General features: G+C 43.9%; 2 protein-coding genes and 1 long non-coding RNA gene across 4 annotated transcripts in view; 1 reads left to right on the top strand and 2 right to left on the bottom strand.

Annotated features, from left to right (window-relative positions):
* LOC127530171 (uncharacterized) overlaps positions 1–13,187 on the bottom strand; it is a 178,409-nt gene that overhangs the window by 122,728 nt on the left and 42,494 nt on the right. The window lies entirely within an intron of this gene.
* ccdc103 (coiled-coil domain containing 103) overlaps positions 1–13,187 on the top strand; it is a 58,786-nt gene that overhangs the window by 4,511 nt on the left and 41,088 nt on the right. The window lies entirely within an intron of this gene.
* Positions 1–13,187, bottom strand: part of abi3a (ABI family, member 3a) — a 51,699-nt gene that overhangs the window by 19,173 nt on the left and 19,339 nt on the right. For both annotated transcript variants that reach the window (XM_051936401.1, XM_051936402.1), the window contains exons 2-5: positions 9,764–9,931; positions 5,337–5,513; positions 3,458–3,534; positions 857–952 (exon numbers count right to left, since the gene is read on the bottom strand). In XM_051936401.1, the coding sequence (XP_051792361.1) occupies positions 857–952; positions 3,458–3,534; positions 5,337–5,513; positions 9,764–9,931 (518 nt within the window). The remainder of the gene's footprint in view (positions 1–856; positions 953–3,457; positions 3,535–5,336; positions 5,514–9,763; positions 9,932–13,187) is intronic.

Genomic DNA, 13,187 nt, shown 5'->3' with positions numbered 1-13,187 from the left:
TTACACAGGTCATATATTGGCTATCTCAGGTATCCAGTCATTTGCCCTCAGACAGACATATTCTGAGTAGTGAGAAAAGTGCTGTTTAAATATTATTATTTTTTGTGTACATATTGTTAAATAAACCATTTCTGAAAATCCTCTCATGACCGAGTATATTTAATTCGAGTTTTTGCACTGAAGACCATATCCCCTCAAGCTCTGTATGTTTTTAAGTGGCACTGCGTCACATCTTGAGTGTAAAAATGAAAGTGCCAAGGTGGATTTTCAGAGTGATGCCATTTTTGGTCCCCATAAGGACCATCCACATGAAGGTTCCAGAAAGACTCTTTATTTACTTATATCTGTAACAGATTTCATAAATCACAAATAAATAAATTATATATACATTGGTACAAAGCCAATGGGTATTTGAATTGGACTGTCACTGTGCCCGTCACACAGGCGAGGTTCAGGTTTCCTTGACTTGCTTGTGTCCTGTTGGGTCGCCCAGTAGACATTAAAGATTTGTCCACATATTAGGAGCCTTTTCAGGGCCCAGAGACGCACCTTCATGTGCAAAGAAGCCCTCCAAGACTGAGATGGTTTCTGGCCAAACAAGGATTCAACAAGAAAGGAAAGAACCACCCAACCCAGTAAAGGGCCGGTGCTCATAAGAAATTGCACTTTACCACAACCCTGATGAAAATGGCGCTGCTGAAAGACACCATGCAACATGGACTGTGTGTGACATGAAGACAGCAGCACCACAGAGGACTTTGGCTTTTTTTTAACTGTTAAGCCCCACCTGCCCTTCCTGCTCTCAGGTCAGCTTTGGGGGTCTTGAGCTGAGGTCCAAGTAAAGATTTCAACTCACCTGCTGGCGCGGTCACTGAGAGAGGTGATGGAGATGCACTTGGTCAGAGAGGGAACCATGGGGCACAGGACGGGCTCCGGTTGTCGAGTGCCTCTTCTGAAGACGAAGAAGAAAGGAAGCATTAAAAGGTAAATGATTCAAATTTCTATTTAGATTTCACAATCATAAAAAATGAACAACTGTATTAGCAGGGACGGTGCTGCAGAGCCACAGACAGGGTCACGCTGTTGAGGCCAACCTGGTGACAACTCACGTCTTTGTGTCTGCATGTCTGCCACCCTCGACTGCCCTTCTCCTCCCTGGTTTTCTGCTGGTCCACTTGTCCCCAAGCTCCAGGTCAAAATATGAATTGGGTGGTTGGGGGGTGGTTTTTTGGGGGAACATGATGAGAACAGGCCCCAACACTCCCGCAAGTCAAATTATACCCCACAATATGGGTGAGGGGGGCTTAGCCCAGGTAAATGACCAATGACAGTCACTTTCCATGGTCTCTACGAACTTCTCCAACACACAGGTTACTGCTACCCTGAGCATCCAGGCTGCAGCCTTTTTGGCCTGTCAGTACCCCTCTGCTACTTCACGAGTCTCCTGTGCTAACCATACATGGAAGGCCTTCTTTATCAGCCCAAGAGTATCTCACCACTGTGGTGTATCTGTGTGTCCATCCATTTGCTATGTCTCTGTCATTCCAACAGATGGTGCATCACAAGTGTTAACACAGTTTATACGAATCCCATACCAAATGGCATATAACAGAGACTAATGGATTCCATTTGTTGGTCCAACGGATTGCGCATCACAAATGTTAAAAACACGGCTTATATGAATCCCATACCAAATGGCATATAACAGAGTCAAATGCATTGCACTTGTCACTCCAACAGATGACACATCACAAGTGTTAACACAACTCATAAGAATCCCCCACCAGATGGCATATAACAGAGACTAATGCATTCCATTTGTCGGTCCAACGGATGGCGCATCACAAATGTTAACACGGTTTATATGAATCCCATACCAAATGGCATATAACAGAGTCAAATGCATTGCACTTGTCATTCCAACAGATGGCGCATCACAAGTGTTAACACAACTCATAAGAATCTCCCACCAGATGGCATATAACAGAGACTAATGCATTCCATTTGTCGGTCCAACGGATAGTGCATCACAAATGTTAACACAGTTTATACGAATCCCATGCCAAATGGCATATAACAGAGACTAATGGATTCCATTTGTCGGTCCAACGGATTGCGCATCACAAATGTTAACACGGTTTATACGAATCCCATGCCAAATGGCATATAACAGAGACTAATGGATTCCATTTGTCGGTCCAATGGATAGTGCATCACAAATGTTAACACAGTTTATACGAATCCCATGCCAAATGGCATATAACAGAGACTAATGGATTCCATTTGTCGGTCCAACGGATTGCGCATCACAAATGTTAACATGGCTTATATGAATCCCATACCAAATGGCATATAACAGAGTCAAATGCATTGCACTTGTCATTCCAACAGATGGCGCATCACAAGTGTTAACACAACTCATAAGAATCCCCCACCAGATGGCATATAACAGAGACTAATGCATTCCATTTGTCGGTCCAACGGATGGCGCATCACAAATGTTAACACGGTTTATACGAATCCCATACCAAATGGCATATAACAGAGACAAATACATTGCATTTCTCGTTTCAACAGAAGGTGCATCACAAGCATTTGTAGTAATACAAAAACAAGCATAAACAAGCAATACAGATGGGTCCTTCGGGTTTCACCTCAAGAGGAACCTACAGCCTTCAGGCTGCAGCTCTTGGCAGTCGCTTCCACAATGGAGGATTTCAAACAAGGCGCAAGCCTCCTCCAATATGTTGGAAAAGCTCTGGGAGTTCAAAGTCTTCTGGACAGGAGCCTTCTCCTGATGTTTCCAGTCCATCCTCACTAATCGCGTTGAACTTTTCAGGGTTAGCGTTCTGGAAGCCTCACCCGCCGCCTGACCCAACTCACCACCAGGAGGCAATCAGCTGACTCATACCGTGAGATATGAAAAGTCTGATTATGTGTCGCTATATAAAGTAGGATTTTATCCTGGGGAGGGATGTCAAAACACCTTCAGGAGTCTTTTATTTTGGGCTATTTTAGAGTAGTCCTTCCATCTAATTGCGTATCTTTGGAGTATGATGAATATTTTGTACGGGATGTCATTCAATTACCACGCAGGATGCATTCGAGTAAGTGAATAATTTGGCGGCGAGTTGTGGTGAGCAAAGCTGCGCACATTTGCATTGAAAAGGCCTGTAAATGATCACAGAGCGCCCTCTACTGGACAAGAGAAAAATAGCAGTTAGAGTAGACGAGTAGTTGATCTACCGTCGTTCTCAAAGCCGTGTGTTGCCCGATCGAGGCCATCAGTCAAGGCCCATTCACGCACACACTCAAACAGGTCCGATTTGGATTCACCACTTAACCAGACACGCATGCGCTTGGGGTGTGGACCAGCAGAAAAGTCCACAGGGTCACGTGCGGTTCCGAGGTTCAAAATAAAATGCTGAGCGACAAGTGATTTCCAGAGCTTACTTACCCCAAAGTTCCCTGAGGGTCCCTGTTGACTGCTTTTCTGTTCATGGTACCCGTTCTTCCGAGTTGCGTTCCTGATTCCTGTTTAGTGGAAATCAAACAAAATGTTAACTCGTCCATCTATTTTCTAAACCCACTTTTTTTTTTCTTCTATAAAATTGAAGAAGTAGGAGCACAGGGTGAGCGTTGTTGGAGGGTTGGAGGGGGTGCTGATCTCCATCGTCTAGCCCCTGATCTTCAAAAGTACCCCAATCATCTTGTCTAATGGTTTCAAGCGTTCGGCCCCCTGGTCTTTGAGAGCCCAGCACCCCCTTCCTCCGGTTATGAATTGTGACTGGCATGGACGACTTGCACTTGAATCCATAAAGGCACAACAACCCCCCCCCCCCCACCCCCAATTTACATATCTATCTATTGTAAGAGCTAAGCTCCTAATAAGTGCTTAAGTTAGTGACACTCCTGCCTTGGCTGGGATACCAGAACATTATTTAGAATGATGGAATATTTTGGACAAAAATAAATAAATAAAGTACTGTAAAATCCACCTTAATCACAGGATAAGTATCTGCATGCTGGTGTATCTGTGTGTCCATCCAGTTACTATGTCTCTGTCATTCCAACAGATGGCGCATAACTAAATGGCATATAACAGAGACAAATGTCTTGCATTTGTCATTTCAATAGAAGGTGCATCACAAACATTTGTAGGAACGCAATGCTTTGCATTTGTCATTCCAGCAGATGGCGCAATAGAATGGAATGACAAATTTAATGTGTTTTATTATTACAATCATTACAAAATACATTCTACTAGATGGTGTGCTGTAAATGTTAATGTTGATGTCAATGTTGATTATTTCGATTTTAACCTGTCTTAGTCAGGAGGCACAGCTAGTGTGACGATAATAATTAATTAGATGTGTCATTAAAGACATGTTTGGCCCATTAGGCACTTCAGTGTATGTATTGTATATGTTTTTATTATATTGTTTTATATTGTTTTTTGAGTCCAGATCTGTGAATTTTATGTTTTTTATGTTTTTTTGATTGTTTTGCTGTGGTCTGCATTTCAATATCCATTTGGAGATTAATGAAATATATCTAATCAACTCTAAAAGAAACTGTCACTTTCACTCATCAAAATGAGAGGGCGGGCTATAGTAAATGCTGTTTTTTGATTGGTGAATCGTCTGAAGAGAAGACGTGCACGTTGCTTGACTGTGGCTAATGCGCATGCTCGAAGTTGTAGCCATGTTCATTCGATATTAGAGCTAGATAACGTTGTCGAAAACTGCCATACAAAGTGACAACTGAAATTCAAGAAACTCTGAATGTATCGTTTGGAGTCTGAATCTGAAATGTGTGTTGTAAATGTGACACGTGATGCCCGAAGAGTTACTGTCACTCTGTGGACGATTCACCAATCAAAAGCAGTACTCACTAGAGCCCGCCCTCTCAGCTTTGACGAGTGAAAGTGACAGTTTTCATTTCCCGGCTTATTTCATGTCGTTGAAGTAAATAAATGAAGAAAGAACTAAATAAATAAATACATAAGGAAATAAGCATCAAAAGTATATATCATGACACTCTTATTTCATGTTATTATTTACTGTCATATTTTGCAGTACTTTTATTTAAGGACATGTTGACCCAACAGAGACAGGCATTGAACCCGGGTCTCAGAAGTGACGTGGCAGTGCCACATTGCCACCCTAATGATGTAATTATTAAAAAAAAAATCACTAATTGCAAAACAGAACTGCGGATTTTACACATAGAAGAAATGCCCCCCTTCCAGGACTGAAGGGGTTGTGTCGCCCACCGGACTCAAACAAACAAGGAACAACAAGGAGAGGGCACATCTGCTCGGAGCCCAGCCTCACCTTGACTCCGTGGCCGACGTTGTCCAAGGACGAGTACGTGATGGCCTTGCGGGTGTATTTGGCCCTTTCCTCCTGGGTGGTCGGCGGGATGATTTTCTGACTGCGCGGCAGCCTTTTGATGGCGGTGAAGCTGCCGATTTCTCGACGGTAAACTTTCTCCTGGTACATGTCTACCGACTGGGGAAAAAGGAAAGAAAGAAAACTGTCATTCAAAGATGTCATTGTGTCGCCAGCTGAGAGCAGACGTCAGAGGGACGGGACGGGTTTCAAAGGAGCCGCCGTTCTTACCTTCCCCAGGTGTCTCCGAATTCCTGCAAGCCGACAGATCAGCGTCCTCACAATTGGAGAAGGGGACTGTCGGCATAAAGTCGAGAGGGCCAATAAGACCGCATTGCATCCCCAAGCCGAACAAAAAATGTTGTCTTAAGAAAACGCCGCCATTTTAGTAGATATTTACGTACAGTATATAGTGCCTTTCTTAACAGAACAACAAAGCAGTTTATAAAACGTTGTATGGTGTAGCGCCTTTCTAGATAAGTGGCAGTATATAAGGTGCCTTTTGAATCAGCCACTTAAATAAAGTGTCGCCATATCAAGCACGTCTTCTAATATAGCGCCTTTTATCATGGACACCAGTGCTGTGGAGCAGCTGACAATAAGCGCCGCTCATAAAATTTTCAATTCAACCTGCCAGGTTCCAGTGCAGTTTGTCTGAGGGTTTTCTTTACGGTCATTGGTCGACACACATTCACAACATCTTATAATAATAATAGTAATAATAATGTATGTAGTTTTTTTCTACCTACTCAGATAGCTTTACATAGGCAGTGGCACAGCCACTTCAGCCACCACCGATGTGTGCAGCATCTACCTGTATGATGAAACGGACGCCATCCTTGTGCCAGTCCTCTCACCACACATTGGCAATTAGGTGGTGACAGGGTGAGAGAGACAGACAAGGGATGATTAGAAGGGGCAGAATGGACGACGCCATGGTGTGTAATTTGGCCAGGACATTACGCTGTGGCAACCCCTAACGGGAGCAGCCGAAAAAAAAAGAAGAAGGAGGGGTGGGGTGGGGTGGCACCCTGCTCTTTTGTAAGGATGCCCACAGGTCTTTTATGACCACAGAGAGTCAGGACCTCAGGTATCTGAAGAACGTCGCCAGTTTTTACAGCATGGTGCCTCCATCACTGCCCTGAGGTATTGGGATCCACACACAGACCACAGGGCAAGCGCCCCCTGCTGGTCTCACAAAGCTTACTTAAAACAGCAGACATACGCGTGAGCTCAAAGACAAGGTGCTTTCCAAATGAGATGATGTGTTTGAATGCTTCAGTGACACCCACACACAACATGAAATGCACCTTCAAACTAAAGCGATCATTTACACCCAGAGAGGTGTGTACTGTGTGCTTGGAATGGTAAATTGTCATGGATAGATTGAAAAAGTGAAAGACACTACATGAACAAGTTCACATGAACAGCCGTGGGGAACAAGGTAGATAGATGTGAAAGGCACTATATAAAAGATAGAAATAAGGATGAAAGGCACTGTATAATAGATAGAGATATAGACGAAAGGTTAAAAGGCACTAAATAATAGATGTGAAAGGCACTATAAAAATAAAAATATAGATCAAAGGCACTGTATAATAGATGGATGGTTAGAAGGCACTAAATACTAGATGTGAAAGGCACTACATCACATACAAAAGATACGAAAGACACTATAAAAATGGAGATAAGGATGAAAGGCACTGTATGATAGATAGATGGATGGTTAACTCTTTCAGGGCTGATGTCAACTTTTGTCAAAAAGAGGAGTTGACGATGGTAATCAACTGTAAACTGTGACAAAACCAACCATTATGTTGGACTCTTGTTGCTAGAAGGAAAGTTAGATTCATTGGTTTGACCGAGATTCCCTGCGCTCACGTGAGTAGCAAGGCGCACACAACGGCAAAAATAGCACTGAGATCTGGCAAGAGATCAAAGTGAATGCGAAAAGCAAAATGCTCCGTGGACAACGTCTTGCCTATCATTTCTGAACTGGACTATGACTTGTTGGACTCAGATTTTGATACAAGTGATCGAAAATGAATGTTAGGTTCCAGCTTCAGCTGATCGGTTCCCAGCTAGTAGTGTTACTGATAATGTTCGCCAGGGAGGACTGCCACTTAAAAATGACAAGAGGTAGAATCCAGATTGTAATGCACTGCGACCGTGACCGCCGCGCCGTTGCTGTCCCAGCCATGTGAAGACAGCCTGGCAGCAAGCCTGCCGCTCATTCTTGCCAAACTCGCAGCCATAGCATGCAGCAACAGACGTTTTATGTGGATTTCTGTGTGAAAGCATCATTTTTTGGAAAAAATATTCAGCCCTCAAAGAGTTAAAAGGCACTAAATAATAGATATGAAAGACACTAGAAAGCAATAAAGATCCATCCATTTTCCAACCCGCTGAATCTGAACACAGGGTCACCTGGAGCCAATCTCAGCCAACACAGGGCAGGAACCAATCCCAGGCAGGTGCCAACCCACCGCAGGATACCCACAAACACACCCAGCACACACTAGAGCCAATTTAGAATCATCAATCCACCTTTGGACTGTGGGTGGAAACCGGAGCGCCCGGAGGAAACCCACGCAGACATGGGGAGAACATGCAAACTCCACACAGGGAGGACCCGGGAAGCGAACCCGGGTCTCCTAACTGCGAGGCAGCAGCGCTACCACTGCGCCACCCCGCAATAAAGATGAAAGGCACCATATGATTAATAGATAGATGTAAAATTCACTACAGATATACAACAGATATGAAAAACTCTATATAAAAGAAAGAGAAACAGATGAAAGGCACTATATAATGGATGGTTAAAAATATATATGATAAATAATATATATATATGAAAGGAAATATATAATAAACAGAGAGCTAGAAAGATGAAAGGCGCCATATGATTGATAGATAGATAGATAGATGTTAAAGGCTCTATATGATAGATATGAAATTCAATATATCACATACAATACTGTACATACAAAAGGCACTATGTAAAAGACAGAGATAAAGATAAAATGCACTGTATGATAGTTGGATGTTTAAAAGGCAATAAATAATTGAGAGATAGATGAAGGGAAGTGTATAATAGATGGATGGTTCAAAGGCATTCAATAATAGATAGCTATGAAAGGCACCATATAATTGAGAACTAGAAAGATGAAAGGCTGTATGTGATAGATAGAAAAATAGATATGAGCTTCATTATATGGGATACAATAGGTATGAAAGTCACTATATAAAAAGATAGAGTTGACAGATGAAAGGTGCGATATAAATACAGAGAGACACATCTGTATGTAAAGCCAATCAAAACACAGCACTCGTTAGACTCCGCCCTCTCAAATCTGACGGGTGAAAATGAGTTTTAGTTTCAAGGTGTATTTCGGGTTGCGTGCGCAGTCACTGAAATGTTTAAATACGTGCATAAAGAATTAAGCAACAAAAAACGTACTTCATGACACATTTCATTATTTACGCTCACATGTTGCGTCTTTATTTATTTAGAAAGATTTCCCCAAACTCTTGAATCAAAGAATTGTAATGACGATGATGATGATTTTTAAGGCTCATTGCGCCCCTACCTTTACCCCGCTGAGCGCCGCCCGCCCCCGTCGCCCCTTCCCACACAAAGCGCTCGGCTTTTCCCCCGCAGCGACTGTCAGAATGCGTGACGCGCGGACTCCCCGGCTGACCCCGCGCCTATTCACGCCGTAGCTGCGCGCTGCTCCTCCACAAAGGCTCTTGGATGCCATCCCAGCTCTGAAAGCCCTTGGCCAGTTTAATACCCCGGTCACAGTGCCCAGAGCTCGCATCGCAGTGGGGGGTTGGGGGGTAAACTCTCCGCATACATCAGTAAGACGAAACGCGGATTTGCTGCTGGAAAGACACTATGTGGTCTCTGGTTATCTGGGAAAAAAAGTTAAGGCAGGACGAAGCTCCCTCAGATGAGGTCTCAGACTGTTTCGAGTTCGTTGTCACCCGCTGTGTCCATATTGCGCTCCAGTGAGCAAAAGCGTTTATCTCTAATGGGCACATTAATGAGGCTCCTCTTGTTTTCAATGTGTTAGAAAACTCAAAGTACCACCCCCCCACACACACACACACCCAAACACACTCCCGCACGAAATTCCACCGCTCGCACGACCTGATTAACGGGACCCCCATAACGAGGGTCTCGTTCTGCTCAGCTGTTCAAGTCGCCTGTGTGTCGGCTGTGCAAGACAAAATGATTTGCTGCATGGGCAGGAATTAAGCGTGCGGTCTGCAGTGAAATGTCCTCTTCCGAAACGGAACATTGGCACGAGGGGGCGTGAGATGAAGCTCGGGAGAAAGGAGGGCATCGGTGACTGCGGGCCACTGACCTGGGAGAGCAGATTGACGGACGACTCGATGTGCCGCATGTCGGCCGCCTGGGCGTCCAGCAGGGTCAGCACTTTACTGGCCAGGGTGCTGATCTGATAGGCCACGCTGGCCAGAGACTGAGTAGTGAAGGCCTTCGTCTCCTCCAGGGCCGCCTTTTTGTCATCAGACTGCAAGGAAGAGGAAAACAAGGAGAGAATCAATCAATCAATAAAGCAACGGTAAAAAATAAAAATCAGTAACACATCACAACTTCACATCCCTGCATGCTATTAAGAAACAAATGGGAGTTGTAGCCTTAGGAGAAACAAGTTACCGAATAAACTCACTGAGTTACATAGGTGGATGAAAGGCACTATATAACTTATCAGTGAAAGACACTATTATTATAATAGACATTATAACAGACATTTTATAATAGGCATTGTATAACTGATAGATAGATGGATGAAAGGCACTATATAACTTATCAATACGATACTTTTTAAACTATTATGCTAATAAATACATAGATAAAAAGACACTTTATATTATATGGATGGATAAACACCACAGTATAATAAACAGATGGATTAAAGCCTCTAAGATATATAGTGACTTTCATCCATCCATCTATTATACAGTGCCATCCTTCTATCTTTGTATTATAATGTTAATGTCTTCCATTGATAAGTTATACAGTGCCTTTCCTCTCTATTATCCATCCACTATCCAAACCGCTATATCCTAACTACAGGGTCAAGGGGGTCTGCTGGAGCCAATCCCAGCCAACACAGGGCACAAGGCAGGAAACAAACCCCGGGCAGGGCACCAGCCCACTGCAGCCTCTCTGTTATATCTCTGTTATATAATGCCTTTCTTCTGTATATCCATTATATAGTGCCTGTCATCTATCTAATGGATAGGCAGATGAAAGGCATTATATAATAGAAATATAATAGAGAGGAAAGGCACTGTATAATTTATCAATGAAAGACATTATCATTATAATACATAGACAGATGGATGGCATTGTATAATCGATAAATGGATGGATGAAAGGCACTATATAGCTTGTAGATAAAAGATATATAATACTGTTATAATTATTAAACATATAGATGAAAGGCACTATATATTGGATGGGTGAATGCCACAAAATAATAGATAGATGGATTAAAGCCACTATAAGACAGACAGATGGAAGACACTATATAATAGACAGATGGATAGATGGAGGTGCAGCAATGTGCAGCACCCACCTGGATGACGGAACGGCAGCCATTCTAGCGCCAGTCCACTAATCACACTTGTGCCCTGTGTTGGCTGGGATTGGCTCCGGCAGACCCCCGTGACCTTGTGTTCGGATTCAGCAGGTTGGAAAATGGACGGATGGATGGTGTGGGGTGTGAGATATAGACAGTGGTGAATAGGAGGCCAGAATGGACAAGGTCTTGGTGGGCAATTTAGCTAGGACATCAAGGGGCACCCTACTCTTTTCAAAGGATGCCCAGGGATTGTTTCTGACCATAGAGAGTCAGGACCTCAGGTTTTAAGTCTCATCTGAAGGATGGTGTCATATTTACAGCACTGTGTCCTTGTCACTGCACTGGGGCATTGGGGTCCCCCCCCCCCGCTGGCCTCACCCACACCTCCCATCCAAGCACTGGCCGGGCCCAGACATACTGAGCTTCAGGTGGATAATCTGTTCTGAAGTGCAGCGTGGCACCGCCTTTATCTTGAAACTTTGTGCCGTTGACGGCGCCATCTCTTGATGCCCTTTCAATTTTTTATCTGCCTCACACATCACTGTTGTTATTTGCCAATTTCCTAAACCAGGCCTAAAAAAAAAAAAAGAGAAAAGGCATTTGCCCTCATTATTTTTTTTTTCAAGGCCAGCATCAGCGGCACCACAGATCTGCCAGCGCTGCTGAAATGGCATTTGTTCTGCGGGCAAAGCTATTTGGAGGCCCGGCGAGACGAGTCTCCTCTGCGGCTTCTGCTTTCACAATTAGTCATTCCTCCCCCTCCTCCTCCTCCTCCTCGTCTTCTTCTTCTTCTTCTTCTGCTCTTTTCTTCGCACATTTGGTCCGACCCCAAACCCCAAACCAAACCTGCAGCTTGTTTTAGCATCAACTCTTTGCAAACCCACGCTTGAACAGCAGGGGTGGACGGGTACTTAATTACGTAACTGACCCAAAAACTGAAAACGACTCTTTAGTGGCCTAAAGAAGGCCATGCAGAAGAACAAGAGAACTGCAAAGAAAATGGCAGGCAAGAGGCACGGACAGGCCTGAAAAAGTGGGACGTGAGCGTCAGTGGGCTTAGAACCCTACGGGCCAAGTGACCCAAACTATTCCTTAACATTTCAGTAATTACTGACCGCTCTGATGTTGATTGTTCTGATCATAAAATATGTCATTATCATTGATGAGAAGAATTCATCCTTAATTGCACAATTACGGTACTTGAGGGTTCCTCTAAAGCAGAGGTCGCCAATTCCGGTCCTGGAGGACCACCGTGGCTGCAGGTTTTCATTCTAACCCTTTTCTTAATGAGTGACCTGCTTTCACTGCCAATTAACTTCTTTTGAATTCATTTTAATTGATTTGCTCTTGAAGATTCAGACCCCTTAATTGTTTCTTTTTACTTAATTAGCAGCCAAACAATAATGAGATACAAAATGAGCCAAAACAACTGGTGTCCATCATACAATATCTGAAAATAAGGAAAGATGAAGGTCTGAGGAATGTTGATCTGCTCAGGTCTACAAAACACTTGATCAGAGCTCTTAGAAAAGAGAAAATCCACAACATCGGACACGTCAGCAGCAACAAGCCACGGAGTTAAAGAACGAGTTTAATTAATGACAGGAATTGGCGCCTCATTAAGCAGCTGGTTGGAGTGAAATTGGTTGGAGTTGGAGGCCCTGACTTAGCTGGTCTTCTGTTGGCCTCCCTCACTTCACATTTCATTTCAGTTTGGGTGCCATTTAAGGAAAAGAATGAAACAATTGAGAGGAACGATGGAGAAATTCAGGGGGACAAATCTTAAAAAACAAGTCAATTAAAATGAATCCACAAGAAGTTAATTAGCAGCTGTGACGGACATGGGACCCGGCCGGGACGCCCCTTTGGCACTGAATCCAGGGGAACAGCCATGGGCTGCACACTACGTCAGCATGGTGGCAGCCCCCCTGGGTTGCGTCGGGGCCACAATCCTGGAACACCGGAGCTCAGTGCCAAAGGGGCATCGCGGCCATCCGTCACATAGCACAAACAGGTGTGAGGGATGGCCGGCCAAATATTCTGGTCCACACCTCCAGGCTGCCAGATGGAGCTCTCCCAGCAGCATGGAAGGTCCCCAAATTTCAGCAGGGCATTATAGACATTGTAATTGTTATAAACAACCCTGCTGGATACCATGAGGACCACCAGGAGCCGCTGT

This window comes from Erpetoichthys calabaricus, chromosome 14 (assembly GCF_900747795.2).
Source record: "Erpetoichthys calabaricus chromosome 14, fErpCal1.3, whole genome shotgun sequence".
Taxonomy (NCBI): Eukaryota; Metazoa; Chordata; class Cladistia; order Polypteriformes; family Polypteridae; genus Erpetoichthys; species Erpetoichthys calabaricus.
This window is presented reverse-complemented; position numbering and strand designations above follow the sequence as displayed.